This window comes from Nyctibius grandis, chromosome 6, assembly GCF_013368605.1.
Source record: "Nyctibius grandis isolate bNycGra1 chromosome 6, bNycGra1.pri, whole genome shotgun sequence".
Taxonomy (NCBI): domain Eukaryota; kingdom Metazoa; phylum Chordata; class Aves; order Nyctibiiformes; family Nyctibiidae; genus Nyctibius; species Nyctibius grandis.
This window is the reverse complement of record NC_090663.1, coordinates 30902703-30929472: the sequence shown is the minus strand read 5'-3', so window position 1 is coordinate 30929472 and position 26770 is coordinate 30902703. Positions and strand designations below refer to the sequence as shown.

The 26770-nt window shown below is 35.2% G+C and overlaps 1 protein-coding gene across 8 annotated transcripts in view; it reads left to right on the top strand.

Moving 5' to 3' along the window:
- The window catches only part of FRYL (FRY like transcription coactivator), a 184742-nt gene that overhangs the window by 144799 nt on the left and 13173 nt on the right, over positions 1–26770 (top strand). For all 8 annotated transcript variants that reach the window (XM_068402595.1, XM_068402596.1, XM_068402592.1 and 5 more), the window contains 15 exons: positions 252–346; positions 1595–2202; positions 2838–2935; positions 4162–4332; positions 5319–5459; positions 7597–7794; positions 9022–9183; positions 9708–9782; positions 11369–11545; positions 14248–14451; positions 15336–15506; positions 19550–19803; positions 22024–22231; positions 24126–24275; positions 26555–26653. In XM_068402595.1, the coding sequence (XP_068258696.1) occupies positions 252–346; positions 1595–2202; positions 2838–2935; positions 4162–4332; positions 5319–5459; positions 7597–7794; positions 9022–9183; positions 9708–9782; positions 11369–11545; positions 14248–14451; positions 15336–15506; positions 19550–19803; positions 22024–22231; positions 24126–24275; positions 26555–26653 (2811 nt within the window). The remainder of the gene's footprint in view (positions 1–251; positions 347–1594; positions 2203–2837; positions 2936–4161; positions 4333–5318; positions 5460–7596; positions 7795–9021; positions 9184–9707; positions 9783–11368; positions 11546–14247; positions 14452–15335; positions 15507–19549; positions 19804–22023; positions 22232–24125; positions 24276–26554; positions 26654–26770) is intronic.

Below are 26770 nucleotides of genomic sequence, written 5' to 3'. Positions count from 1 at the left end.
GTTCATCCTTAAAAATAATGCAAACCAGAATAAATTTTGTGAATATTTAGAAATAAATTAAAGTTTTTTCCTGTCTTGAATCTATACTGCTAATTTGAGCTGTCTCATCAGGGTTGTGTTCTAATTGAAGCATGAAATAACAATTTAGTTACTGATACTGATTTTATGTTTTTATATCACTACTCAGTGGATTTTCTGTGATCTTCCTTGTGCATGTTGCATAATTTATAGTGACCTGTGGCTTTCCCCAGGGTTTTGTCATAGAACTGCTTCTGACCTTAGAGTCTGCTATTGATACATTGGCTGAAACCATGAAGCATTATGATCTGCTTTCTGCCCTTTCTCAGTAAGTTCTCTTATTAGTCAAGCTACATTACACATTGTTATACATTTGAATTATCAAAGATCTGTATTACAAATGTAATGAAATAATTTATTGTCTTTGCATAATGGTTGTATCCTAATAGCAAAATTGCTCGCACTTTTATGTTTTTATCATTCTGCCTGAAGCAAAACTCTTAAGAATCTAGATTTTCTGAAAAGAAATCTCTGCTACCTTTCCAACTTACCCTCTTGGGTCCAATTTAAAAAATAAAAAAAGGTATTCAAGGTGTTCCTTATGGATCAATTCTGAAATGTTGTCAGTTCTTCTGTAACTTCACAAAAATAAAGGCACTGAGTGCATTTAGAACTTTTTTTTTTTAATCAGGCCCTACTGACCTTGATTAATAGTGTGATTTTTTGGGGGTCTTATTTTTTTCCCCATATGTATAATGAAGGTAATGGCACCAATCTTTAAAAGATAATTTAAGGTTCACAGATGAATACTCCAGTACTGCAGTAGACTTTTATTCCTATGTTAATACAGAAGAAATTTCTTCAGTTATAGCAAATGCTAGTCTGTCTTGGACTTCAGGTTTGTTGTCTGTATATGAGAGAAGTGTAATTGAGCAGAGTTGTTTGTGTGTCTCATTACAGTCTGAGTGGTTAGCTCAATGACTTTGTATCAAACTGAAAGAAAACCATAAATGTACAGACATCTTTATTTGTTTGACTTCATGGCAAAGTTTTTGAAAATGTTGAGATTTCTAGGAATATCTTCAGTTTCTCAATATCAGAACTGGAAGGTGTTGGTTTTCTAGGTCAGATACTTCAGAAAAATATAAGGTAATAAGTAAATAATTTCATTTATTAATTCGTTCGTTTCTCTACCTTTGTCACATCTATAAGTAAGTTTGAATGCTAGATCTTCATTTACAGATAATCTTTTACGTTCCCTAGGTTAATTTTCCTGACTTTACTGAACTGTTATGTAATTATTTTGCTGTTCTGTGATTGTAACAAATATATTTTGTAGCAGAGATAATAGGATGCTACAGTGTTGTCCTTATGCTGTAAGGATATTTTAGTAATACCTATAGAAATTCTGTATTTTCATATAGTATAATACTCTTCCGATGAAGAAGCGGAGTATTCACTGTGTGTGTATATATGTGATTAGTGTCAAATCTTTTTTCTTTCTTCCCCTTTTCTAAACTGTATGTTATTAAAGTATTTTGCATGGAATAATATATAATATTGATTTTTATTTTAGAACCTCATACCATGATTCTGTAATGGGAAACAAGTATGCAGCTAATAGGAAAAGCACTGGACAGATAAATCTAAGCACAAGTCCCATCAATAGTGGCAGTTGCTTGGGATACTACAGCAATGCAAGGAGTAATTCTTTGAGACTGAATTTAATCAGTGAGCGGAGAGGCGACCGTCGACGGAGCAACACACTGGATATAATGGATGGAAGGATAAATCATGGTGGAAGTTTGGCAAGGACTAGAAGCCTTTCCTCCCTGAGAGAGGGAGGGATGTATGATGTGCAGCCCACTACTGACCCTGTCAACTTGATGGCCACCATATTTTGGATTGCAGCTTCGTTGCTAGAGTCAGATTATGAGTATGAATACCTTTTGGCTCTCAAGCTACTCAACAAGCTGCTTCTTCACTTGCCTCTGGATAAATCAGAGAGTCGGGAGAAGATAGAAAAGGTGCAGAATAAACTGAAATGGAATAACTTTCCAGGCCTTCAGCAGCTTTTCCTAAAAGGCTTTACTTCAGCATCTACACAAGAAATGACAGTTCATCTCCTCAGTAAACTCATCACAATTTCCAGGCATGCTTTGGTGGATCCGTCTCAGTTAGCAGGTATCTTTAGTAACTGTATATGTAATGAAAATGTATTTTTCATCAAATTAAGTGTAATCAAAATCAGTAGTGATTACGTGTTTGCCTTTAAAAAACACCCTTCGGTTAAATGCATTTTGCAGTTATCAATATTACAGTGCTAGATAGTGGGAATACATTACAGACTGTTGTTATCTGCCAAGAAATACTGTACGAAAACTTTATGTATTGACTATTAACTTACTTTAAACTTGCTTGCAAGTTTTAAGAGCACATGTATTATTTTTTATGATCTTGTGCTAAATAGCTCAATTAGTACTATTGCAAACATTTGCACATTTTTGAAACAATGTGACTGTACTGCCTGTACAGTTTCATGATAGTTTTGCTGAATTGGTCCAGTGATGATTTTATTTTCATCTTATGCATATTTATAGCTCTACACAGACACATTTCTATACCTTCTGCATACATACTCACTTAGGTACATGTGCGTGTATATAATATTATTTATATATCTGTATGAATGGACGTACATCATACTCTAAGGGTTATTAAATATCAGAAAGCTGTTATATGCTCAAATAACTCCACATCAAATTAAGTCATATTAAAATCACTAGGGCTTATATAACTGTGTTTATGTACGTGTTTAGGATTTCCCCTAAACATCTTGTGCCTACTTCCTCATCTGATCCAACATTTTGATAACCCGACTCAGTTCTGTAAAGAAACAGCTGACAGGATAGCAAAGGTATGTAAAATGATGCTTGGGGAGTATCCAGGAGTGTATTACCTGCATTGCTGTATTTTTCTGCTCCCTTATGCAATACTTTCACATGATTCTAATAGTCTCATAGAAATATCTATAAAAAGTTGTATTTTAAAGATGTGATCCAGTCCTGATTTATATAGTTGTAGCCCTCATATCAACCCCTGAGTTTCCCTTTGTCAATGAAAAAACACATTTTGTTTTTTCTATAAAATTTAGATTAAAAGAACAAATTTACTTATTAATGATATCAGTTACTTTTTCTGATTTTGCAGCTTGTAATTTTAAATATAAACTTAATCAATTTTTAAGCACACTTCCTAATTTACTTATGATAAGGAAGTGATCCTTACCTTTCAGCCTGGTAGGTAGAGAAGAAAAGGTACTATGTTCTTTCTATTACTTGTACACAGTGATTAGCCTTGGAATACTTCTGAACTGTAGTGTCTGTTAAAGCAGTACCTGGTACACACCAACAATCTCCAGCCGGGCTGGTGGTACGCTGCCCTGACAGCCTGCATGTTAAGGAAGAATGTGGAAAGGGGAATAAGAAAGTGCTGTCTGTCATAGCAGATGCAGTAACAGCCCTCTGGCTTCCCAAACTGTGATACGTAAATCACTTAACTGTGTGCATGCCACCTGAAAGGAGAACATGCCTGATGCAAATCCAAAAATTACTGTTGTCCCTTAAATATGTGCAGTGCTAGCTTGGGGCGCTAGTTGAAGTAAGTTTGGTATGAGAAGTAGATAAACTTGGAGCATGGATGCCACAGTACCACTATTGTGCAGATACTATTGCCTTCCCAAATATAAGCCCTCGTAACTCTGATAAATGCAAGGCTAGTAGTCAAGGGCTGGTCTGGGCTTAAAAGAAAAACGAGAGACAGGTTAAGGCTTATGAATGCCTACTGAGTGCAGTTGCCCATTCAGGAACATGGAGGTAAATTTTTGTTATTTATACCTGATACATTCATCTATTTATTTAAAAAAGCAGTTTAAGTCTCTTAGCTAATTTTCTCTACTAGTTTTTTAGTGAATGCCAGGCTCCAAAATTCAACCAAAACTGTAGATGTAGATTTTATGATTAGTTTGATTTCAGTTATTGGAAGACAGAGTGAAATCCAGGAAAAGTGCATAATGACTTGTGAATGCTTAGGTTAAAAATTTGTCATATCTAATATAATTAAATAGGCTTTTTTGCTTTTCAGGTTTGTGCAGAGGAAAAATCACCAACTCTTGCCAATCTGGCTCACATGATGAGTTTATACAGTACACACAGTTATTCCAGAGACTGTTCTAACTGGATTAATGTAGTGTGTAGATACTTGCATGACTCTTTCTCAGATGCCACATTTAACCTCGTAACTTATCTTGCAGAGGTAAATTTTTGATAAAAGCGTGTGTCATGCTGACAATCTGTGATCAACATCGCATTTACTCAGTGCCTGTTTTTTGTGATTCTGAATATTGGGGGGAAAAAACGTGTATTTTCTCTGTCATGGGAGAATAATAATAAAATGTTCTAGGATATAGAAAAGGGATCACTGCTGCCATTTTGGAATGCAACAATTGAAATATGCCTTGAAATAATAATCCCTCTAATAAAATATCCAGTTTTATGATCGTAGTGTTTTGTAATAGGTATTTATATTCCATTCTACATTAATAAAATGCGCACAGTGTGTTGGCTTTAGCAAAATATACTTAGTGCAAATTTTAAGAGACCTTATTTAGCCAAATACATGTTTAGAGATGTCGTTATCACAACCTAAAAACTAATTCCAAAGTTCAGTTTGTAAGTATTGCACAGTATATAATCAAAGATCATTTAAATTATAGAATTCATTATATGATTCTGCCAGCCATTCATACAGGAAAACCGTTATTACCTTTGAAGAAGTACCTTGTGTGAAAAGCTTGTAGAGCTTGTCCTTGAAGTATATCACTTCAAATTGATTAAGATGTTTTTTAAAATATTATTACATTTTCATGAATGAATTTCTATGTACTTATTTTGTTTATAGGCTTGTGTATACTAGCCTTCTCTAAGGCGTAGACGTAATTGTTTTTCATGCAGCTTTGAGATTTTGAGTTAGTATGAACACTTTTGTTTAGTGAGAGGTATTTTATTATTAGTTGCTTTAGATCTGTGCTAACGTGTCAAAATTGAGGGGGAGAACTGAATTAGGACAGAGAACATTGTTCTATTGCATTACATTATTTTTTATGCTAAAATAAAATTTTGAAAAACATGAAGGGAAAAATAAATATGTATGGAAGTTATATTTTAATGTTTGTTTGCACTTTTTGCTACCATTAAAGGCCCTAATTAAATTCTATATTTTTTTAAATTATTTTTTTTTAGCTGTTAGAGAAAGGGTTATCCAGTATGCAACAGTCCTTACTGCAGATCATTTACAGTCTTCTGAGTCATATTGACCTATCCACAGCACCAGTGAAGCAGTTTAATTTGGAAATCATAAAAGTTATTGGCAAATATGTTCAGGTAGGTACTCTGAAAAACTATAAAAGCCTTTCTACTTACTGGCAAAGTGGCAGTGAAATTACACTTGAAATTTTTTTTTTAGAATTAATTTATTTCAGATCTAAAAAGTTGTTCGAAGTCAGATTCCATAGGATTTTATTTTTTGTCCTATGTACTTAATTCATTATATGCTTATGTATTTGTCTAATTTGATTTACATCTTGTGGGACAAGTTACCTGGATGAATATGCATCTATTTGCAGATGTGGACAACTCTGCGTATGTAGTTATAGCAAATGATCCTTAAACTATTAAAATATAAGGAAATGTTTACTACTAAATACTGCACAAATGTTTTATTTAAGTGTATATGTTTTCAAAAGGAGGTTTTACAGTCAAATGAATGTTTAAATCACTTTCATTAATGTATCTGTGAGGAACATTAAGGTGCACCTTAATGAATTCAAGTGCATTTTTTATTAAAGTCCCCAAAAGATGAACAATGGTGTTTTGCCGTAGGTGATTTGATCCTTTGTACTTGGAACACAATTTACTGAAAATCTATTTCTCAAAAGGAGGTCTAGCATCTTGCTGAAAGATTGTTATGAAAATGCCTGAAGCATAAAACCATTTCAGTGCACAACATTCCTTTTTTCCCCCCCCATCCTTTTCTTCTTTCCTGAATTCCATTATTGCCAAATGTATTTCAGTCAAATGGTTTAATCATAATTAACCAGGGAAAGTAGTGTTCCTGGATGTTTTGTTATTGATGGATATGTACTTTAGATATTGTGCTCCTGTCAGAGTGCATTAGGGAAAATGATGGAATGATTACCATAACTATAGTTTTCGTGGCCTGACGGCTGCTTGCTTCACTCTAACCTTTATCTGAGTTTTCTGTGCAAGCCCACACTACCATGGAATGTAATCTTAATTAGAAGGTGTTAGCTATCAAAATAATGGTACCAGTGAAAAAATATTCCAGAGAAGCCTATGTACTTTTGATACGATAAAACACGTTACTATAGATAACAAAAGAAGAGATCATAAATGAACACGTCTTGTTTAAATGTGGTGCTACTAAGCTGATTTTTTTTAAGTCCTCTGCAACCACAATGTATCTTAATAAATTAAAGTTCCTACAGGATGGTTCAAGTTTGAGAATACTCTTTTTATGTTTATGATGCACAGAAATTCAGGAGATTGTTGAAGATTCTCATTACCTACCAAGAAGCATATCCTACTTAGAGCCTTGAAAGTGGTGTTTCATTTTTAATGCAAAAAAAAAAAAATATTTTAACAAACATGGCATCCTAGTTAAAAAAAATAAGACACCAAAAAAAAACCCCAGACATCCTGCTAATTTCAAAAACTGGAAGATTTAAGTTTTGAGTAGAATCCTAACATTTTCAGGAGTGTAAATCTTAACCCTCCCAAGGTGCTGCTTTTGGTGTAAGTCTCTTCTGTGATCCACTCCACAGCTGAAACTGCTGAATTATTTACATTATGTTAATGATCTTTTTAAGGAGAGTGCATTTAACTCAGGCTCTGCCTATCATGTTCTCATACTTTTGCCCTGGCTTTTTAAAGCACTCCATTGGTTTGATACTGTATAAAAACCTTGTAAATTTTTTTGCTTTTTTTTTTTTTTTTAAGATATTTGACACACGTGAGGAAATATAAAGCACTAAATATTTTTGTGTGTTTCAAATTCAGTTTACTCTGCCCGTAAGTGTAAAATAATTGAAGATGCCAGGAGGTGAAAGTTGTTTTGCTTTTAAATGCTATCAGTTTTTATCTTCTGGGGCATGAAGGGCAGATACTTCAGACAATGATAAAAAACATAGTGTAAATACTGGGAGTGAGGGACATGGTACAGTATCTGGTGCGGCTGGCACTGTGACCTGGAGCTAGTGAGCCTGCCCCGACTGGACCTGACCATCCACTATGGGAGGACCTGGTACCTTGCCGCTGCCTTCCCAGCACTTTCAAGGTCCAAAGTTGCCCACCTGTGCTAGCACCTTGCAGCCTCATGTAGAAGATTAGAGCTTTTGGGTTTGGGAATTTTGCAATGAATCAGTACAAAATCCTACTGTACATTAAAAATGGCTGTCTTGTTTGAAGTGATTGTTTTGTGATTTGTGTATGTTCTCTTTAGAGTCCATATTGGAAGGAAGCCCTAAATATTTTGAAACTGGTGGTGTCTCGATCAGCAAGCCTTGTTGTACCTAATGATATTCCAAAGTCTTATGGAGGTGACATAGGTTCTCCTGAAATCTCTTTTACGAAAATTTTTAATAATGTCTCCAAGGAGCTACCTGGGAAGACCTTAGATTTTCATTTTGATATATCAGAGGTAATTATTACATTTAAATTACAATGCAGGAATGACTTTCTGTTGCAAACTCAGATTTGTTTTCTGTTAGCCCTCTGCATTTGTATCTTTTAAAATAAATATAATTTTTAAGAATGGCAGATTTACATACCTGTAATTAGAATCATACTGAAAGATAAACTTTGAATTCTTTTATGTTGTTTTTTTTTTGCCTTTTCCCCCCTTTGAATGTCTGGAGAGCTAATTACTAACAGTCAATAGGATTATTCTCAAGGATATTTCAGCTGTGTCAGAGAGCAGGCTAATGCAGCTGGCTGCTGCTTGCAGCTGAACATTCCAGGCTTTCATCAAATGAAGGGCTGTACATTCAAGGGCTGAGAGGATTAAAACTCTGTACTGCAGTTTTGGTGTGACTTTGGAAGGTGGAGAAAATCTAGAGGAAGGAGTAGGATACAGAATATGGGAACCTCAGTGTGAGGTGGACACAACTGGAGAAAAATCTCCTATAGTTAAAAACAACACCCCTACCCCCCAATTAGGGTTCATTAGAACTGAAAATAATATATTAATACAGCTGCTACTCATTCTATATCTGAAAAGGGGAGCATAGCCAAATAACTGGAGAGTAATATAGGAATGTGAAAATTGTAGAAATTTTAGAAGTAGTCAAAAATAAATAAGGGCTTCAAGTTGAAGCTGACCATAGGTAATGGTTTGGAGATACAGATGGAGCATTACTTAAATTGGTAATTAAATTCCTTACTGGAAGTTTCAGTGCATGCAGATGACTGAGCGAGAAAATAAATTTCCACAGTTTGTTGTAATAGCATTTGCTGTCAGAAGGGCTAAATTTGATCTTTGGTTTTCAGAAGTGTGTGTGTGTTAATGCAGTTGCTGGCCTGTGAATGATTCTATTGAGAAGCTTTTCATCTTTTAAACTTAGAACACCATTGTTTGTAAAGTGTGTTTAAAAAATATAACTGGATTGTCAGCATAAAACTTGTGTAATTCAAAAAAAAAAACAAGTCGGCAGAATGGCAGTCTGCTGCATAGAGTAGAAGTGTTCAGCTTTGTATTTGCTAGCGTACCGATGCTCGGTGGATTAGGCATGGGCTTCATAGAATGCTTAAAAACAAACAAGCAGACAAACCCTCCCACAGTTTATATAATACTGAATTCTGAAATCAAAAGCGTAGTCTTTACTAATATGAATTTGAATTTTAAGAAAGTGTTTGTTGTCTTTGATAGACACCAATTATTGGGAATCAGTATGGTGATCAACACAGTGCGGCTGGTAGAAATGGGAAGCCAAAAGTCATTGCTGTCACCCGGAGCACTTCTTCAACTTCATCGGGCTCCAATTCAAATGCATTAGTTCCTGTCAGCTGGAAGAGACCACAACTATCTCAGGTACACTGTGTCTCAAGCACGTTATACACTGAAAGAAGGTAGATTTAGATTAGATATTAGGAAGAAATTCTTTCCTGTGAGGGTGGTGAGACACTGGCACAGGTTGCCCAGAGAAGCTGTGGCTGCCCCCTCCCTGGAAGTGTTCAAGGCCAGGTTGGATGGGGTTTTGAGCAACCTGGTCTAGTGGAAGGTGTCCCTGCCCATGGCAGGGGGGTTGGAACTAGTTAAGGTCCCTTCCAACTGAAACCATTCTGTGATTTTATGACGTATTATAGACAGTGTTTATGAATGTATTAAAATTTTTTTTTGAAATGTAATTTGAAGTCTATATTGTGTCTTAGCAAAACAATAAATGAATATAGCATAAACTAAAAGGTAATACTGGTGAAAAGAAAAAACAATAAGATTATTTTTAGAGGATGTCAGCATGCGAGATGACTAGTTAAAAATGCAAACAGTTTACACTTTTACCTGGACCTCCAGCAGATGCCTTGCTATGTGATTTTCTTTGGTATGTTTTTCAGAGAAGAACTAGGGAGAAGCTAATGAATGTGCTTTCTCTGTGTGGCCCAGAATCTGGTCTTCCCAAGAATCCTTCAGTAAGTGGTGATGGTGGTTTATTTTGGTTTTTAAATCCAGTAGTGGGAATGCTATTGCATTTTCAGGTATTGGTGAAGTTATGAAGAGCGGATTTTGACAAACTGCTTTTGGTTCAGTAATTCACAAATCCAGTCGAAGAATTAAAAAGAGATGGGATCATAAGTAATGAATTAACTATTATTCCTCAAGAAGTCCAGCGGGCACCATTCTTTACTAGACAGGTTTCAAAACGGTATTTAAACTCAGCCAAAACTAATGTTGCCGTCTCAGTGAATTTCAGTCAGTCTTATAGGGAGAGGACTATATGCTTTAAAGCAAAGATAAATTACTAGGATTAATTTTTAATTTTCATGTTATGTGGTTATCAAAACAAGATTTTTTTAAAGTCTTTAGATTAGAACTCAAATATTTTCTCTCCAAATTAAATTAGTTGACTGCTAAGGAGCTCTGTTGATCAGACTAATCCTTAATACTTTTTCTCAGCATTTTACATTCTTCACAGAAGAGCAGGACTACACTGCCACTCCAGAATAGCGTGTTGTATGTTTGAGGTTGCATGTATGAATTTTGATTGTCTTGCCTAGAAGAGAGGCTTGAACTATATCTCCCTTGTTCGAGTAAATCTCTGTCTAGTCCATTATAAATAAGATGCGCCTTAGAGACAAGGGGCGTCATTGGCTGAGGACTGCATGGATGTTGATGAAAATATCACAGAATTGGTATTTTCAGTTTCTTTGTATTTTTCAATTGTTGATTGAAAATACCATAGAATCCATTGAAAATAACCAGTGGATCACATGCCTTCAAACTAACATGGGTATCAGTAGGAACAATAGTCTTAACTATTGAGTAAAAATAGGCCGATGGTGTTACTTCTGTGTACGGTACAGAAAAGACCCCCACTGGCATACTGAGCTTAATGGTGGTGATGACATTAAGAGCTTTTAAAATAAAGCGAGCAGCCTACCTTGGTTATCATGTAGAATATTGGTTTTTATTGTGACATAGAAGTTCTTAGCTGGGGAAAAATATCGATGGGAGGTGGATCTTTAATCTAGTGGAGATGGTTAAAATAAATAAAATCAGATGCCTGAAAGCTGAAACTGAAGAGATTTTTAAAAATTCAAATGGAAATAAACAGCAAATTGTAATTTGTAGAGATTATCATCAATGGAAGCCAGCATTGGATGCCTTTTTAAAGGTATACAGTCCTTCCACAGAAATTGGTAGGCAAAAATAATGTGGGCTGTGTCATGTAGATGATTATTATGATGGATTTTTGTGTTCTTAAGTTTGACTAATATTGTGGTTATGAAAATGAAGGTTCAGGGGTATATTTTTCTCTTTATTTGTACCTTTGCTGCTCTCATTTACATTAAGGAGAGAATGGTATCACTAGTTTAAAGATGTAGTTTAAAATCCGACTACTCTTGAAACCAATTGCAGTCTGCACTTGCCCTAGTATTATCATTATAGTGTTAAGCTAACTGCCACTAATGCCATTAAATTGCGGGAAGCAGGATAGCTGTCTCTTGGAATTACAGAAGTTGGAAGTTTTTATTTCTATTTTTACCCATATCTTCAGGTTGTGTTTTCTTCTAATGAAGACTTGGAAGTTGGAGATCAACAAACTAGTCTTATTTCAGCAACAGAAGAAGTGATTCAAGAGGAGGAAGTGGCTGTAGAAGACAATACCAGTGAACAACAATTTGGAGTTTTTAAAGACTTTGACTTTTTAGATGTTGAATTGGAAGATGCAGAGGTGAGACCTTGGGATTTCTTCTGTGTATTTCCATTTGAGAACATTTTAAAAATTAGGTTATGTTGGTGCAATTCTAAGGAATTGGCAGCTCTTCTAACTAATCCAATTGGGAAGAATTTATGACATGATTGAACTTAACTTGCACGATAAAGAAGCCCGTGTGACAAACTTTGCAGTGTTAAGTTGTGGCAAATTGTTGGGTGTTTTTTGCAGGAGGTTTAGGATTTTTTTAGGAAGGTAAAGTGACTTAATCTGAAAATGAAGTGGTATGACAGTATAAGCCACTGACAGGATGAATACCTGGGTATGATGCAGTAGCAGACTTAATTATGGAACAATATGGTAAGAAAGTAGCATAATCTTTGTTCCTGGTACGTTTCTGCATTCTGAAAACATGAAGAATAGCTTTCGAAGTTACAAGCTGTATGATAACACTATCTCATTATACACGATTGACTTGGTCACCATAATTGCTTGCATTGACTTTTACATTATGTCTGGTTTGTTGCAGTTCTTACGTTTCCTCCACTTCCTCTCCTGTCAAAAAAAGAGAGAGGGGACGTAAAACAAAATTAATTTCGAGAAATAGTAAAGATTCTGTTAACAATTGTTACTTGTTTGGGATAAAGAAAAGACTTCAGTCCAGAATTTGCTAAAGCTTAAATGTAGGACTGTAAAAGGACTGGGGAGAAGAAATCAAATGCTTTGTGGTTTCTTTCAGTGCTTTTGTTACAGTCTATGCAAAATACTGAATTAGTAATTGAGACCCTTGCAGGTCATGAGTCAAGCTACTAAGAAGAACGCCTATCTAAACCTTCAGCTTGTTCTTCTCCTGATTAATCTAGCCCTTTTTACAAAATCTTGCTCTTTTTTTCCCATAATACTTTAGTTTTATCTCACTTCCTGTGTATTGCTTCACTTCAGCCAATAGTTGCATCTTCTAGGAAAAGTACAGGTTCGTTATGGTCTATTGTGTATAAGTGACCACACACTATACAGCTAAAATTTCCTATATTGAATGCAAGTAGTCAAACAGTTCAGAATAATCAAGGCTCAACAGTAATAAAATATTTTAACACTAGAAGGGGCTTTGCAGGTAGGATGCCAAAAGCTGAAAACTTTGCCAAAGTTAATCTTTAACTTCATTTTCCGTATTACTTTAATAGCAAATCATAATGAAGAAAAGATGGTTTCTTTCTCATTACTCGCCTGTATGCAACACGTAATGCTATACTTGCGAAAAAAAAAAAAGAGAAAGAAAAAGTACAACTTACACAAATTTAGAGCATTACATATAAATTGTGCACTTGATATAAGAGCTGCCTAGTTCTGCACCAAAAATATAGAATGTTCTTTGTTGCTAATACTTAAATGTCAACAGTATGAACTGGGGCTTTTACATTGAAATCTGAGTAATATTCAGATTAAATTTAAGAGCTTCAGCCCACGGAAGTAGAACTTTGTTGGTATTCTTTTGCTTTGCATAACTTTTCACCTTTTTTGGAACAAAACAAATCACTAAGACTTAGAGGAAGAGACTACAAAGTGTTTAGTTTGCTTTGCATAATTAACGCATCATGATGATCTCTTAACTCACCACAGGAGACGCTCACTCTGTTAGAGCAGTTTTGGAAGCCATACTTGCACATTTGGGGTTAGATGTGGGATTTTCGGAACTGTCTGTAGACTGGCGAAGTGAATGGATCCAGTTTTCCATCTCACTTAGATGAATTGTTGATGATTGACAAAGTGCTTGAGAAAATTGGAGATTGTTATTGTACTTGTGAATTAAAACACTAGTGTTTTTAAGATATGGATTTCACTTACTATGTTGGATGTTTGAAACCCAAGTATCCCAGCTTTAAAATGTGCAAACAGAAAGGATCCAGTCATTGATGTTTAGGGTGCATTTCATAAAACTTGACACAAAGTAGCTGGTAAAACAGTTAATGAAGACATCTGTTTTTCTGCAACCTGTATATAATTAATGTTGATGGTGCTTTGTCAGTCGGATGTGGTCGGTTTAGATTCATGTGTGTTAGTTAAAGAATTTCATCTAATGTTTGTTGAAACAGTTGCTTTACATGTTATGCTAGAGAAAATGTATCATAAGCATGCTGGTTTTAGTGTTTTGTCGTCAGTTTGTTTATTTTTTTTATTCAATCTCCCATTAGAAAGAGAAATTATTTTAAATACTAGTTTTTGAGTAAAGCTTTTTTCCAGAGCTTGAATCAGTCTTTTACTGTTGGCAAAACTTACGTAATAAAACATTTTTCCCTGGTTCTAGAGTATCTTTAAGTGTTTGTCCTCGTTCTTTCTAATTATATATGTTTTCCTTTTTGCTAACCAGGAGCTGCAGGTAAGTTGCAGCCTGGTGCCCTGGCTTGTTCATCTGTTGTTGTCTGTGGTGTGTTTGTACTTTCTAGTCAGATATATAAAATTGATACTGATATAGTTCTAGATTATATATTGAGTTACTTTCCAAGACGACATTCAAAAGATTTCTATTTCATTTGCCATATATTTTAATTTATCTACAAACATCATTTAACAAGGTATTTGAAATTTTAATAAAATTAAAGGGCTGATTGAAACTCTGTTCATAATGCATTCAGTACTTGTGTTTTCTGTGTTGCATTTGTGTATTAATTTTATTATGTTGAAATTTGTACATACATATGTGTGCAAACGTTTTATTACAGGGTGAAAGCATGGACAACTTCAACTGGGGTGTTCGTAGGCGCTCTCTTGACAGTATTGACAAAGGAGACACGCCGTCTCTTCAAGAATGTCAGTACTCTGGTAGCACACCCAGCTTGAACTTGAACAACCAGGAAGATACTGATGAGTCTTCAGAAGAAGAAGCAGCCCTGACTGCAAGTCAGATATTGTCTCGTTCACAGATGGTAAGTTATTTTTCTGTGAAAGGAATTTCGGGACTTAAGCTTTCACTCGCACTTTTAATGGATAAGCATGGCTCACACTTTCAGCCTAAGTGAACTAAAGAGGAACTAAATTATTGTAGCTAACCTTCTTTTTCATAACACCAATGAAGGGAAAGAGTTAATTTACCTACTGGTGGGACATAACAGGTTTATAATTCTAATACAACGTTCATTCTCTTTAGTGTCTTTATACTTACTATACTTCTTTAAATAGAAGGGCAAGATTGCATGTTATATATAAAGCGTGTGTCTGTGGATTCATATCTAAAAAAAAAAAAAAAAAACCAAACACAAGAGCTGTAAGTGATCCCATGGGAGCCTCAGTGGTGTTTTAACCATTGAAATTACTAATCTAATTATGGATTTTGAAGCATGTGTATATATAACTGAGAAAAATGAAGAATGCGACCACTCAGAAGTCTCTCTGCGTTACATAAATGAAATCAGGAAAAAGTTGACTGGATGGGGAGCAGCAGGGATAGTATGCCGCTTTACAGACTTCAGGCAAAGGTTGTATTAATGTTGCCCATAACAAAGAGCTCTGCTCTTCAGTGTTTCCAGTCTAGCATTTCACCAGTGCCAAAGACCTTTAAGAACAAGAAAGGAAATAATTTTCTGTATCCCAAGGATAACTTCAAACTTCTCTTCAGAGTTAAATGTTACAAAAATGCATGTGATGGTTGTGATGGTTTTAGTGTAAAGCTGTTAAACTCATAATATGTAAATAAATTCAAACAGCTAACCATACTGAAACAGCCTATTTCAAAACCAATGTGTTTTTTCCCTGTAATTTATATGTTCGATAAACTATGAAGAATTTCAAGTTTCTTTCTTTTCTGTCTTAGTTAAACAGCGATTCTGCCATAGACGAAACAATATCAGATCATGCTGGTTTATCACTTCAGTCTCAAGATTCCACTAGCAGTGTGGGAACAGAAGAGGTGCTTCAAATCAGAACTGAGACCCCAAGTTTGGAGGCTTCTCCTCTAGATAACTCTAGCAACCAGCTGCCTGAGGTGGGGAGAAATGTGGGCTGGTGCATGGCTGATTTGGGCTCCTTCTAGTGTTTAGTAGCAACTTTGGCCTTCTTTTCAACTGAATTTTCATCTGTTACACTGATTATTTGATTTGCTTTTAATATTTCTAACCTGTTGGAATGTTCTTACAAAATGTTCCCTCAGTATGAAAACTACTTGGGATGGACTGAGGCAACTTACCACAGGTTAAAAATATTCTTGAGGGGCTGATAATGGTCATTTCATGGTGCAGAATGAAAATAGGCTAATATTCAAGATGCTTTTACTTGATATGGTTGAAATCCTTGAGCAATGTTTTCTTTCAAATACTTTTTGATTTCTCCCCCCCCTTTTTTTTTTGTCTTTCTTTGGGTTAATGTGATTGGTGCTATATGGGAGTAAAAACCTCAGGCCAGCTGTGTTAGCAGTTGGTTCCATTAAATAATCCTTTAAAAAGGAGCACAGATGCTAGTGGTATACTTTTTTGGAAAGGCCTGTGTGGAACAAGACAGATTTCAAGCTAATGGCCACCTGCAAATCTGTGAGTACTTCAGTTTCTTGGTTTTTAAAATCTTTTGAATAATTTAAAATTAAAAAAAACTCTTGAAATAAAATTCTCATCTGCTTACAGTTCCTACAATATTTAGCAGTTTTAGCTAAAACCTCAATATGTTGTTTTTTTTTTCTTGAATTTGAAGTGGCTTGGTTTAAGTGGACTTTTTATCTCTTCAGTTAAAATTATTGCTACTACTGGCAATCTTCTTTTTATTTGGACAAGCACTACTAATTCTGTCTTTAACAGAACGTACAGTTCTATTGAGTTTTCCAGAAAATTAACATATTCCTATGTGTATTTGAATAACCAGTGCATGGTTTACACTTAAGAATGAGTCTTCAGCCAACTTGGTTTAAAGGGTCAACTGACTGGTTCAAGTGACTGGGGTTTCTGAACAAAGGCTCCAGTCTACCTGTTTGCTACCTAGAAAATCACTCTTATTAACAGGCCAACCACCCACCTAACTAACATTTAATGAAGGTAACTGTAAGAATAAAAGACATACTTAGAGTACAACAAAGGGAAAGTGTGGGTAACTGCTTTCCTGTGGCAAAATCCTCACCTTCTACAAATGTAATAATGACTTGTATAAAGCAGCTTTTACACGCATTTTTGATATTTTTCCATTAGGATTATCTATATGCTTTTTAAAAAAGTGTTTGATTACATTGCAGTTGATAAATTGTCTCAACTTTTGTAGAGCACCCGTGCTTAGATTGTCAAAGAGATTGTTCTGTTAGCGCTTCATCTGCTTGTCTACAACATGCATTTTTGTTCCAATAGAATTTTGGGTGAGGAAGAACACTTCATCTGGATTGTTTTTTCCCACATAGGACAGATGTTTTATGTTAAGATTTCAAAAGGGAGAAGCAATATATAAGCTGGGATTTTATAGAATGAAATTCACGATAGAACTTTTGTCTTCTCCATTGTTTGCTTGTGGTACATTCTCAGCTGTAACTCATTTTAACGTTTTCGTAGTTTTTTTTGAGACTGCCTTTATGCTTGTATTCATTGTTCTTCTGCAGCTCCCCTTATAAAGGGATAATCCAGGTGAAAACATTCATGCAAAAAAAGCACCAATGCCATTAAAAATATTGAAAACATTTAAACTGGGCTGTAAAACAATTTCATGTCTAAGCAGCATCCAGAAAAAAACTGCTATATAAAAAAAAAAAAAAGACTGCAAATGCATATAAATGCAGTTGCTAAATGTGATGTGTTCCAGGTTTATTTTGTGCTTGTTAGAATATGGGATTCAGTCAAATACTTATGTATTCTTCAAGCACAGTTCAAACACTCAAAGTTATCTCTCTACAAGAACTAACTGTCTAGTTAGATTTTGTTGCTAAAACGGAGGGCTGGCTTTATGCCTTTTAACAGAATGAGCTTGAAAATATGCACATTGTCAACTTACTTTGAAAAATTTGTGGAGCCATTAAAACTAACTTTGTTCTGAATTCTTATACTGCACAACTTGCAGCATAGTGCAGTTGTTTTTCTCCTGTGCTTGTATAGTTTATATATAACTCAACACGGGCATTTCATTGCATGCCAAGTGTAAGTTATCAAAATGTTTTTAAATGTAAATAAATATGTATCAAAATTTATCGAAGGTAAAATCAAAAAAATTGAAGCCATTATTTAAAAACGTGTGTGTGTGTTGGTTAGATGCAGTTGAGTTCCTTGTTTCTCTTGTAGGGATGCTGAAGAGTTAAGTAGTTTACTTAAATGTATTTGGCTGATTCCCAGTAATAGCATGCATCTTTACAAAAAGGACATTTCACATTTCAGTTGGGAACGTGCAATCCAGTTTACTAGAATATTTTCAGTTTTGTACAATAAGTTTTAGAAGCTTAAGTATATGAAAGTTTCTGACTAAAATGATTCTCTATTTTACTCACTTGCACTGTGGATTTATGAAGGAATGGTTTACTAGAAGTAATTTTCCTTGGGTTCTGTGGAGTTGTCAACTGTATAAATCGCATTTTTAATATACTTAAAGAACATTCATGTTGGTAGTAAGTACATGTCCAACGTTACACAGAACACTTCAGAAATCAGGCGTTGTGGCACTATGAAGACTGACTTAGCTGTAAATTTAACAACTAGAAATTAGCACTTAAATATTTTCTGAAAGCGTATCCCTCATATGTACATCTACCATTCATGATCAGTGCAGCTCTGTATCATACGTTAACATCTATAATAGAAATGGACCACTGCTTCAATCCAAATTATTTTGCTGTGGTATTGTAACTGTCTTGCGTTCCCGTGTGCCTCAGCTGCTCCGTGTGACCAAATAGCTGTTCTGTACAATAAAATTCCAGATTTAATTTTTACAAAAAGGCATTAGAAGTGAGGTCACTGGCTGTGTCAAATGACAGCAGTGTCACATTGAGGAGCACCATAGTCAAAGTGAGATAAGGTTAGGATCACTGTGAAAGAAAATTACATAGTTCTTTTTAAAGCTGGATTGTCTTTTCTAATATGTGTACAGTTATTTATCTGTCAGAGGATCTGTTTAGACTGATGAAAGCCGTGAAACGATGTGTATGCTTAGAGGCTGTCCAAAGGTTTGTTGACCAGTCTTGGATACGCCAGTAGAGGAAGACCAGCAGACTAAGAATGCAAACCTGTGATAATTTGTGCCTTTATGAAACAGCAAGTACAAGAAAGTGTTATTTTTATTCCACAGAAAAATCCAGTAAACGGTTTCAAATGGATTCATTGTAAATTAACTAAATCTGAATTCCTCTGTTCAATATAGTGATGTAAATGAGTGTAATAATGCTAACGGAGGAAGAGGGAAGGGAGAAAGGGTCATTCTAATATTACCTACCTGAGTTAATCACCGTCTCTTTATAATTGCCAGTGATTGAAAGCCTACACGTAGAGATTCAGGGTTAAACCCTTAAAGCTCCCCATATTGACAGTAATAGCAAAATCATAAAAGTAGTGGAATGTCCCTTTTCCATTGTTCATCTGTTACACTGTTGCTCAGTTATGCTTTAGAAACTTGTTAAAATGGAGAGCGGAAAGGAGAAGAAATGTTCTATGCTGGTTCTGTGCTGACCCCAAATGCAAGCATGAGGCAGTCATTTTGATCCTTACCTAGAAAAGTAAAATAGGAAAGTCTTGGTTGTGTTTGTTGTGATCTAAATATGTTTGAAGCTATTTGCAGATACTTTTCTGGGAGTGTTCTCTTAACAGATTTAATTGAGTGTATTTGAGAAATTGTATTTGCTATAAATAATAAGTCATATTCTAGGATATTAATGTTAACTAGAAGTTATAAACATTACAAATAGACTGCCTGTCTTTGCTCAAGTAAAACTGTGTGAACAATGCAAAAAGCTGAATGATGAAAGTATAAATGAGTATTTGTAAACAAATTTTTGTCACTCTGTTACTTTACCATAATAAAAACTGATAAGAATACGTAAGCTCTGGCAGTAAAAGTAATAACAGTATGTTTGATTCACAGGAAGGCAGTTCAGCAGTAAGGGATGAACAGGTTAGCACTGCTAGTGAAGACACTGGGTCGTATCTACTACAAGAACAACAAGACTGTCTGGTCTGCCATGAATCTCTTGAGTTGGAAGAGACCCCAGAACTGGCAGAGGCAGCAGCTCCTGAGAGCTATTCTGAATCTATCTGTGAAGAGGATGTCACTCTTGCTTTGAAAGAGCTAGATGAGAGATGTGAAGAAGAAGAAGCTGACTTCTCTGGTTTGTCTAGGTAAGATTAACATGTAATTTCTGTTACTTAGAACCAATATTATCAGTGCATGAATCAAAGCAAGCTTTCTCATGGTGTGGGGTTTTCCATGAATCCCATAATACAGGTATCTACAATGATGTTTTGCACATCTGAATTAATGGTTGATTGGTTTTGCCTGTTATAGCAAATAAACTCAGTACTTTGCTCAGCAGCTGTTTCTGGTACAGGGAAAACTGCTGTGCAGGAAAAGATGAGAATTCTTGAATAAAAAAAATCTAGCACATTTCATCACCATCGATATGATAGAAATGTGAAAAGAGGTCAGAGGATTTTTGGAGCATTTTCTTGACAGCCACCAGCTGCAAGCAGTATAACATGGAAAAGCCCTTGAACTGCTCTGAATTATGGCAGAACCTATTTTGGCACCCAAAGACAGGAAAAAAAATGTTAATTTTTTTTTTTTTTTTTTTGGAAACAAAGCTCCTGTAGGAGTCAGGCCAGCTTGAATTTGGATTTGCACAAGGTTTATTTTCAGTGTTACGGTTAATCAGTCTCTTGTATATTTCTAAGTCATTTTAAAGTAAAATAACATTTTTCCATTTTTTAATATGGAGAGCAAAAATAACTATTGAGAGGAAAAGTTATAGTTATTCCTAGCTGATTGAGTTACATTTAAAGTGAAACCCTAGGTCCCTTGAAGGTAACATTCTAAGAAGGCGGGAAAACAAACAAAAAACCCCAAACAAACAAATAAAAACCACAAACAAAAAACCCCAAACCAGCAAACAAAAACCCCAGACCAAAACAAACAAAAAATTCCAAATTGTTCATAGGCTTGTTCATACTTAAAATTTGTTCAGAAGTTTGGATTGAATGATATGTAGACTTAGTGCATATAGGAACATAGACTTAGTGCATGTTCTGTCAGAGAGATCATTTAAGGAGCCTTTTACAGAAAAGGACACAACAGGAGCTGTAAAAGACTTAAGTCATTTGAGAAGGTTCTACTGGGAGAGGGACAGAGAAACTGAATCTTGTAATCCCATACACAACCTACTGCAATATGACTTGCAAGAATTAAAGGCTGGTACCAGTTACTAGCAGTTTATTTCCTAATGTGCAACTGAAAAATCTCTTATGGCTTTAGTTTATTTACACTAAGCAAACAAATGAAAAACCCCATAGCTCTAGCTTGAAGAGCGACAGAGGTGTGATTATTTATAGGGTTGATACAGTAGTTAGAAAATATCTGAATTTTTTTTTTGAAGCTTTGCTTTATTATTCAAAAGGATTGCATCTTAGCTTTTGAGCTTTGTGCTACTAAAATGAATGTACCTAAAAACAGCACCCACACTTCTTGTTTAAGACATGTGTAAGTCTTGTTTAAGACATACTTGGTTCTGCTGTGAATGAGGTAGTTGTTATAGAGAAAAACGGTATGTGTTTAAAAAATTATTTTAATGAACTATCTGTACTTGGAATCCTACCACACATATATTTGCTGCGTAAGTACAATTATACAAGAACTGTCAAAATGTTTCATTCCTTGCAATACGGAAGATTTTAACAATTATGTTAATGATTTTAAGTAGTAGCATTGATTAATTTATAGTTTGATATTTTTATTGGAGGTTTGGTACCTAATGAAAAGTATGACTGCAGAATGCTCTTTGAACAAAGGCCCGTTAAATTGATTGCCCATAAAAATTAAAATGTTCCAATATATCTCCATTCACTTATGATGTTAGTTAGGACAGTTGTAAAATAGTACTACACTGCTAAATGAGCTCTGGTGTTTCTTTTAAGAAAGCTAGAATTTGTTATAGATATTGGTGGACCATATGTTTAGATGAATTAAAATTTGAAGAATTGAATGTTAATTCAGTTATTGGGGGGCAAGAAAAGGTTATCAGTTTCTGAGTGGTGTATATATATAGTGCTGTATATACCTATATATAACTTAACAGATAGCCCTTTGTAGATATGCGTAGAAATAACATATTTTAATAAACTTTGGAGGTGTTTGAGAGTATAAGCAATTTTTTATATTGCAGTAGCAAAGGTTTTCTATTTTTTTACTCTTTTCTTGGTTCGTAGTTACCTTAGTTGATTGATTATTTATTTTACAGAACACTATTCTGAATTCAAAGTTCTTTTTTTTTTTTCTTACTAAAATGAAGAGGTTTTTTTCCTAAAAAATTTACTGAGGAGTTAATTTCTGTTGTTTGTTATTCATAGCCAAGATGAAGAAGAACAGGATGGTTTCGCAGAAGTACAAACTTCCCCACCTCCTTCACCATTTCTTTCTGCCATATTGGCAGCTTTCCAACCAGTGGCATACGATGATGAAGAGCAAGCCTGGCGCTGCCATGTCAATCAAATGCTGTCAGATACAGATGGATCTTGTGCTGTCTATACATTTCATGTCTTCTCAAGATTGTTTCAGGTCAGTGAATTGCCAGTGCGTGGTTAATTGTCTGAAATCCTTTCCTCCTGCTTTCTAAACTGTTCTTCCAATCCATATCTGCAAAAGCCGTAAGATTATGGTAGCAAGAAGCCTTAGCAAGCAAATCAAAAGCAGACAAAAAAAAACACATTCCGAAAAGAATGTATATGGTCATACACTATTTTTCCATGGAATATCTGCTGTATTCATTGTCACGAAAAAAAAAAGCTCAAAGAAACAGTTCAGTGTTTCTTGTAAGCTCTTAGTTCAGGTTGTGTCCCTTCTTTTATTTTGTGAATGTCACCCAGGTTCTGTGCTGATTGCAGAATTAATGACTTCCTCCTGTGTTTTCTGTGGGGTTCATCATTATGGGATCACAGCATGACAGACATTAATGAATTTATCTTGCATCTGTCTTGTGAGCAAAGGGTTTTTTCCTCCAGAGAAGTACTTGAAACACCAGGAGATCCACTAAAGCTGGAAGGTTGACATGCCTCTCTTTAACTGTGGGGTTTTTACATTTTCAAAGTGGTACCATGTGGATGTACATTATTCTTTGCAACTTCTTATGGGATAGAAGAAGCACAATTAGTCCGTTTTATTTACAGGCAATGTGCCAAGTGAGCTAAGAGCAGATTCAGTACTACAAACCAACACCTTATGACCCCAACCCTTTCTTATATCTCCAATATTAATTTTGCCTGCTTTTTGGTATATCATAATAAATTTCTCACTTTGTTTTACTACGCTAGTATGCATTTTATCCCATATGTATGGGCAGGTTTAGGGTTAGTACCATGAAGTAACTTACATGTGAAGAATTCATACTCTGCCTTATCCATGGAATAACATGTTTGTGCATCTATACCCATTTTCCATTTTTAGTTGAACTAAGCATTTTGCCACAGTGCTGTGAAATTCCTGTTACTGGTTTTAGATTTTTGTGGTTTTGCTGCATCTAGACATCAAAGGTTTAGTATCTCTCTATTATACCAAAGCTTAGCTGCAATTGCTTTTCACCCATTCATTCATTTCCTGAAAGTAGTAAAATGGAAGTTCATATTCTCTTGTGTTCATTAAAGAGGGAGCTAGAAAGAAAGGTGAAACTTTCTGTGGCTTGACAGGATAGCCCTTAGTCAGCTGGAAAGGTGGATACTCTGGGAGAAGGGGCAATAGTGATCCAGGGCTCGAGCCTGGGCAAAGAAATGTTCCTGAGGAGTTGTTACTGGGTACAGAGGAGGGTTAAAATGATTAAATGAGACCATGGAGGCCTTGTTTGACTGGACCTTTCCGTTTTGCCTTCTGGCGCCTACACTCTGTTTAACTTTGCAGCTGTAAATATCATCTTTTGTATAGTTTCATTCTAATGTAACTTTTTAGGATTTATGAAATAATATATAGCAAAGTGCAGTGTTGTATTAGGCCAAGCCAACAGTCTACATAATCGAACATGATATACATAGGACTGATTTTTGAAGAAGGTAGAAACCTTGCAGGTAGCAGTTTTGGACACAGATTGTGCTACACAGGTCGTATTCTGACTCATGAAACTCTATAATTTTCTGCAACGCAAACACTTGAAAATGAATCAAACTGTTATCTATACTGCATAAAGACAGATAGTCATCCAGCTATACTGATGCTAAAGGCCTAGATGTGAAAGGAATAATTGCCTTTATAGATACAGGCTGGTTTTATTTATTGATTGCTTGACTGCATTTTCTGGAGCTAGTGTTACGTAAATATTCAGAGCAAATTATGTGTTAGTTTGTAATTTAATGACAAAAATACATGCTGTCATGATAGAAATTTGCCCTGAAATTCTTCATAAAGCCAGAGGAGGAGGGGTAGTAAAATACAATGTAAAATAAATGATTTTCTGATTGATTTCTAGACCATTCAAAGAAAGTTTGTATCTATAACAAATGATTCAGTCAGCTTTCTTGGCAAAAGTCTACAGCGCATTGGAACAAAATTTAAAAGTTCTCTGGAAGTGATGATGTTGTGTTCAGAATGTCCGACAGTCTTCGTGGATGCGGAAACGGTAAAAATTTCACAAACTTACATGTTGAAATATCTGTCTGCTTAAAATGATGTTTTAACATTTGGAAAATAGCTATGCTTGGGAAGATTTTCAAAGGTTTGAATAAAATGTGTTAATTATAAAAGGTTGCTCTCTATAATCACTAATTGAAACGTCTGAATAATTTTGGGATGTAGAAATAAAGATTCTTTTTATAATTGAAATCAGAAAGGAATTAAAATATTAGGTGGCCACAAGTGAGAAGTACATGTTCTCCAAAAATAACCTCCGGATGTAACAATGAACAGTGAGGGAACTTACTGGCACTAGATATCACTTAAATTCCCATGCTATTCTTTACTTTCCCTGCTTGTTCGTATTTATTCTCTATTCTTTGCACAGAGAAGAAAAAGGAAGACTACTTACCTAGCAGCAACTTTGCCTTTTTAACTTGTATTGTTTATGTATATATTCAATCATGCATGAGAAAAACATTCTAGCTACAAATGTACAATGAAGGCTTTAAACTGTTTGTTATGCAAGTTGAAATCTTGGGTTATAATAAATATTAATGTGGGAAGTCAGCTCAGTGTTCAGCAGCAGTCAAAAAAAGCCATGCTAGAATAACTAAGAAAAGAGACAGCAAAACCGAAAACATCATTAAGCTAATGTACATATCCCCAATACACTTACATCCTGAATTTTGGGGGCAGATCTGGTCCCAGAGAAAATACAGGTGAACTGGAAAAGGTTCCAAGAAAGATCACAAGGATTATGAAATATATGGAATGGCTTCCATATAAGATACGAGTATGCAGGGTAGGATTTTTTAGCCCCTTAGGAGAGAAATCTGTCTATAGATTTCTTGATTATCATGGAAAGTGATAGAAATTATTGTATTGTTGTCTTATTTGATGTTAAGGGTGATCAAATTAAGCTAGCAGTGATTTACACAGAACCAAAGATCCTTCATGTGATACATAATCAAACTGTGAAACCCTCTCCTTTTTTACAGTGTCTGTTCATGTTTTCAAAAAGCAACTAAAGAGATTCATGAAAGAAATAGCCCTGGATAGCTTTTTTGAATATGCAGAACACATTGACAGAGGCTAAGAAAGTATTCTGGAGGAAGTGGATCACCACATGCTTGCCCGGTTATGCCCTTCCTTAAGCAACTGCTTAGACATTGTCAGATGGGGGACTGGGATAGATGGATCTTTGGCCTTGACCTGGTGTGAGACTCTTCTCCTGATCTGTTTATTTCCCTTGGTGCTAAGGGGCAACTCTGCTTTTACACTCTCACTTTAGAATATGGGAACTAAAAAAGCATGGTATGGATAGTGCATTTCAAGGGAACCATGTGTAATGGTTTTTGTTTAACTTATGCCACTTTAAAAGCAGCAGCAATTAACCAAAAGAATAAATTTGTTTGGGATGAGAAAACACAAGAAGAGTTACACTAGTGTCTAGCTAAAATAGGATGTGTGTTTTTAAAAAAAAATATATTAAAAATACAAATACAAAAAGTGAATAATAAATATAATGTGTATGCTTACAAGTATACAGGCTTGTATGTATGTGTACATGCATATGTATGCACATAGACACGTTAGTGTTGTTACATGGGCAAATACTGTGTAGATAAATCATTCCTCTCCATATAATTTAATTGAAATGAACCTACTGTTTATCAGATTACTACAGGGAGAAATGATGTGGAGCAAAGCTGAGGTAGCAGCCCTGAGGGAAAAAGATTTTGAAACTATGTTAAAAAAGGCAAAGTCATTTATGGTAGAAAATTCTTCAAATATCCAAAAGTTCCTGCTTTGACAGTTCCTGGTTCCTACAGACTGGAGCCTTTGCTGGTGGTACAGTTTGTATATTGAGAAGGGCAAGTGACCCTCACTGGACACTCCTTAGGTTGCTACAGGAGCAATTCAGCAGTACCTTTGTTCCTGCTGCAGGCTCTTCTATTTACACTAGCTGTGTGTATATCCAGTACTATTCTTCTTTTTGAAAGATCTAAAAATCCCTTTGAAATCTCTCTTTCAGATGTTAACTAGGTACTGCCGCCCATAGTTTGGAATCAAAACTGTTGTTCACTGTTTTAACTGATACAGCTACATGTGTTAGTTTACTAACTCAAAGGTGTCACGAATGATCTGTACTCAACTAATGCGGATTTGATTGTTTTTCCAAATGTGGACTTGGAATTTCATATTATATAATTTAGATATTAGACTGTATGTATTATAGTCAGATGTTACATGACTACAGAGGTGATTTCTTTTATCTTCCAGCTAATGGCTTGTGGCCTGCTAGAAACATTGAAGTTCAGTGTTCTAGAGCTCCAAGAACACTTGGATACCTATAATGTCAAAAGAGAGGCAGCAGAACAGGTGAGTCTCTTATATTTCAAAACAAAAAATATTAGAACCTACTCATCAAGAAAATGTTGCAGGTCTTTATCTCTCAACATAGGTATCTAAAAGTAAACTGTGGGAAAAAGTTCTGAA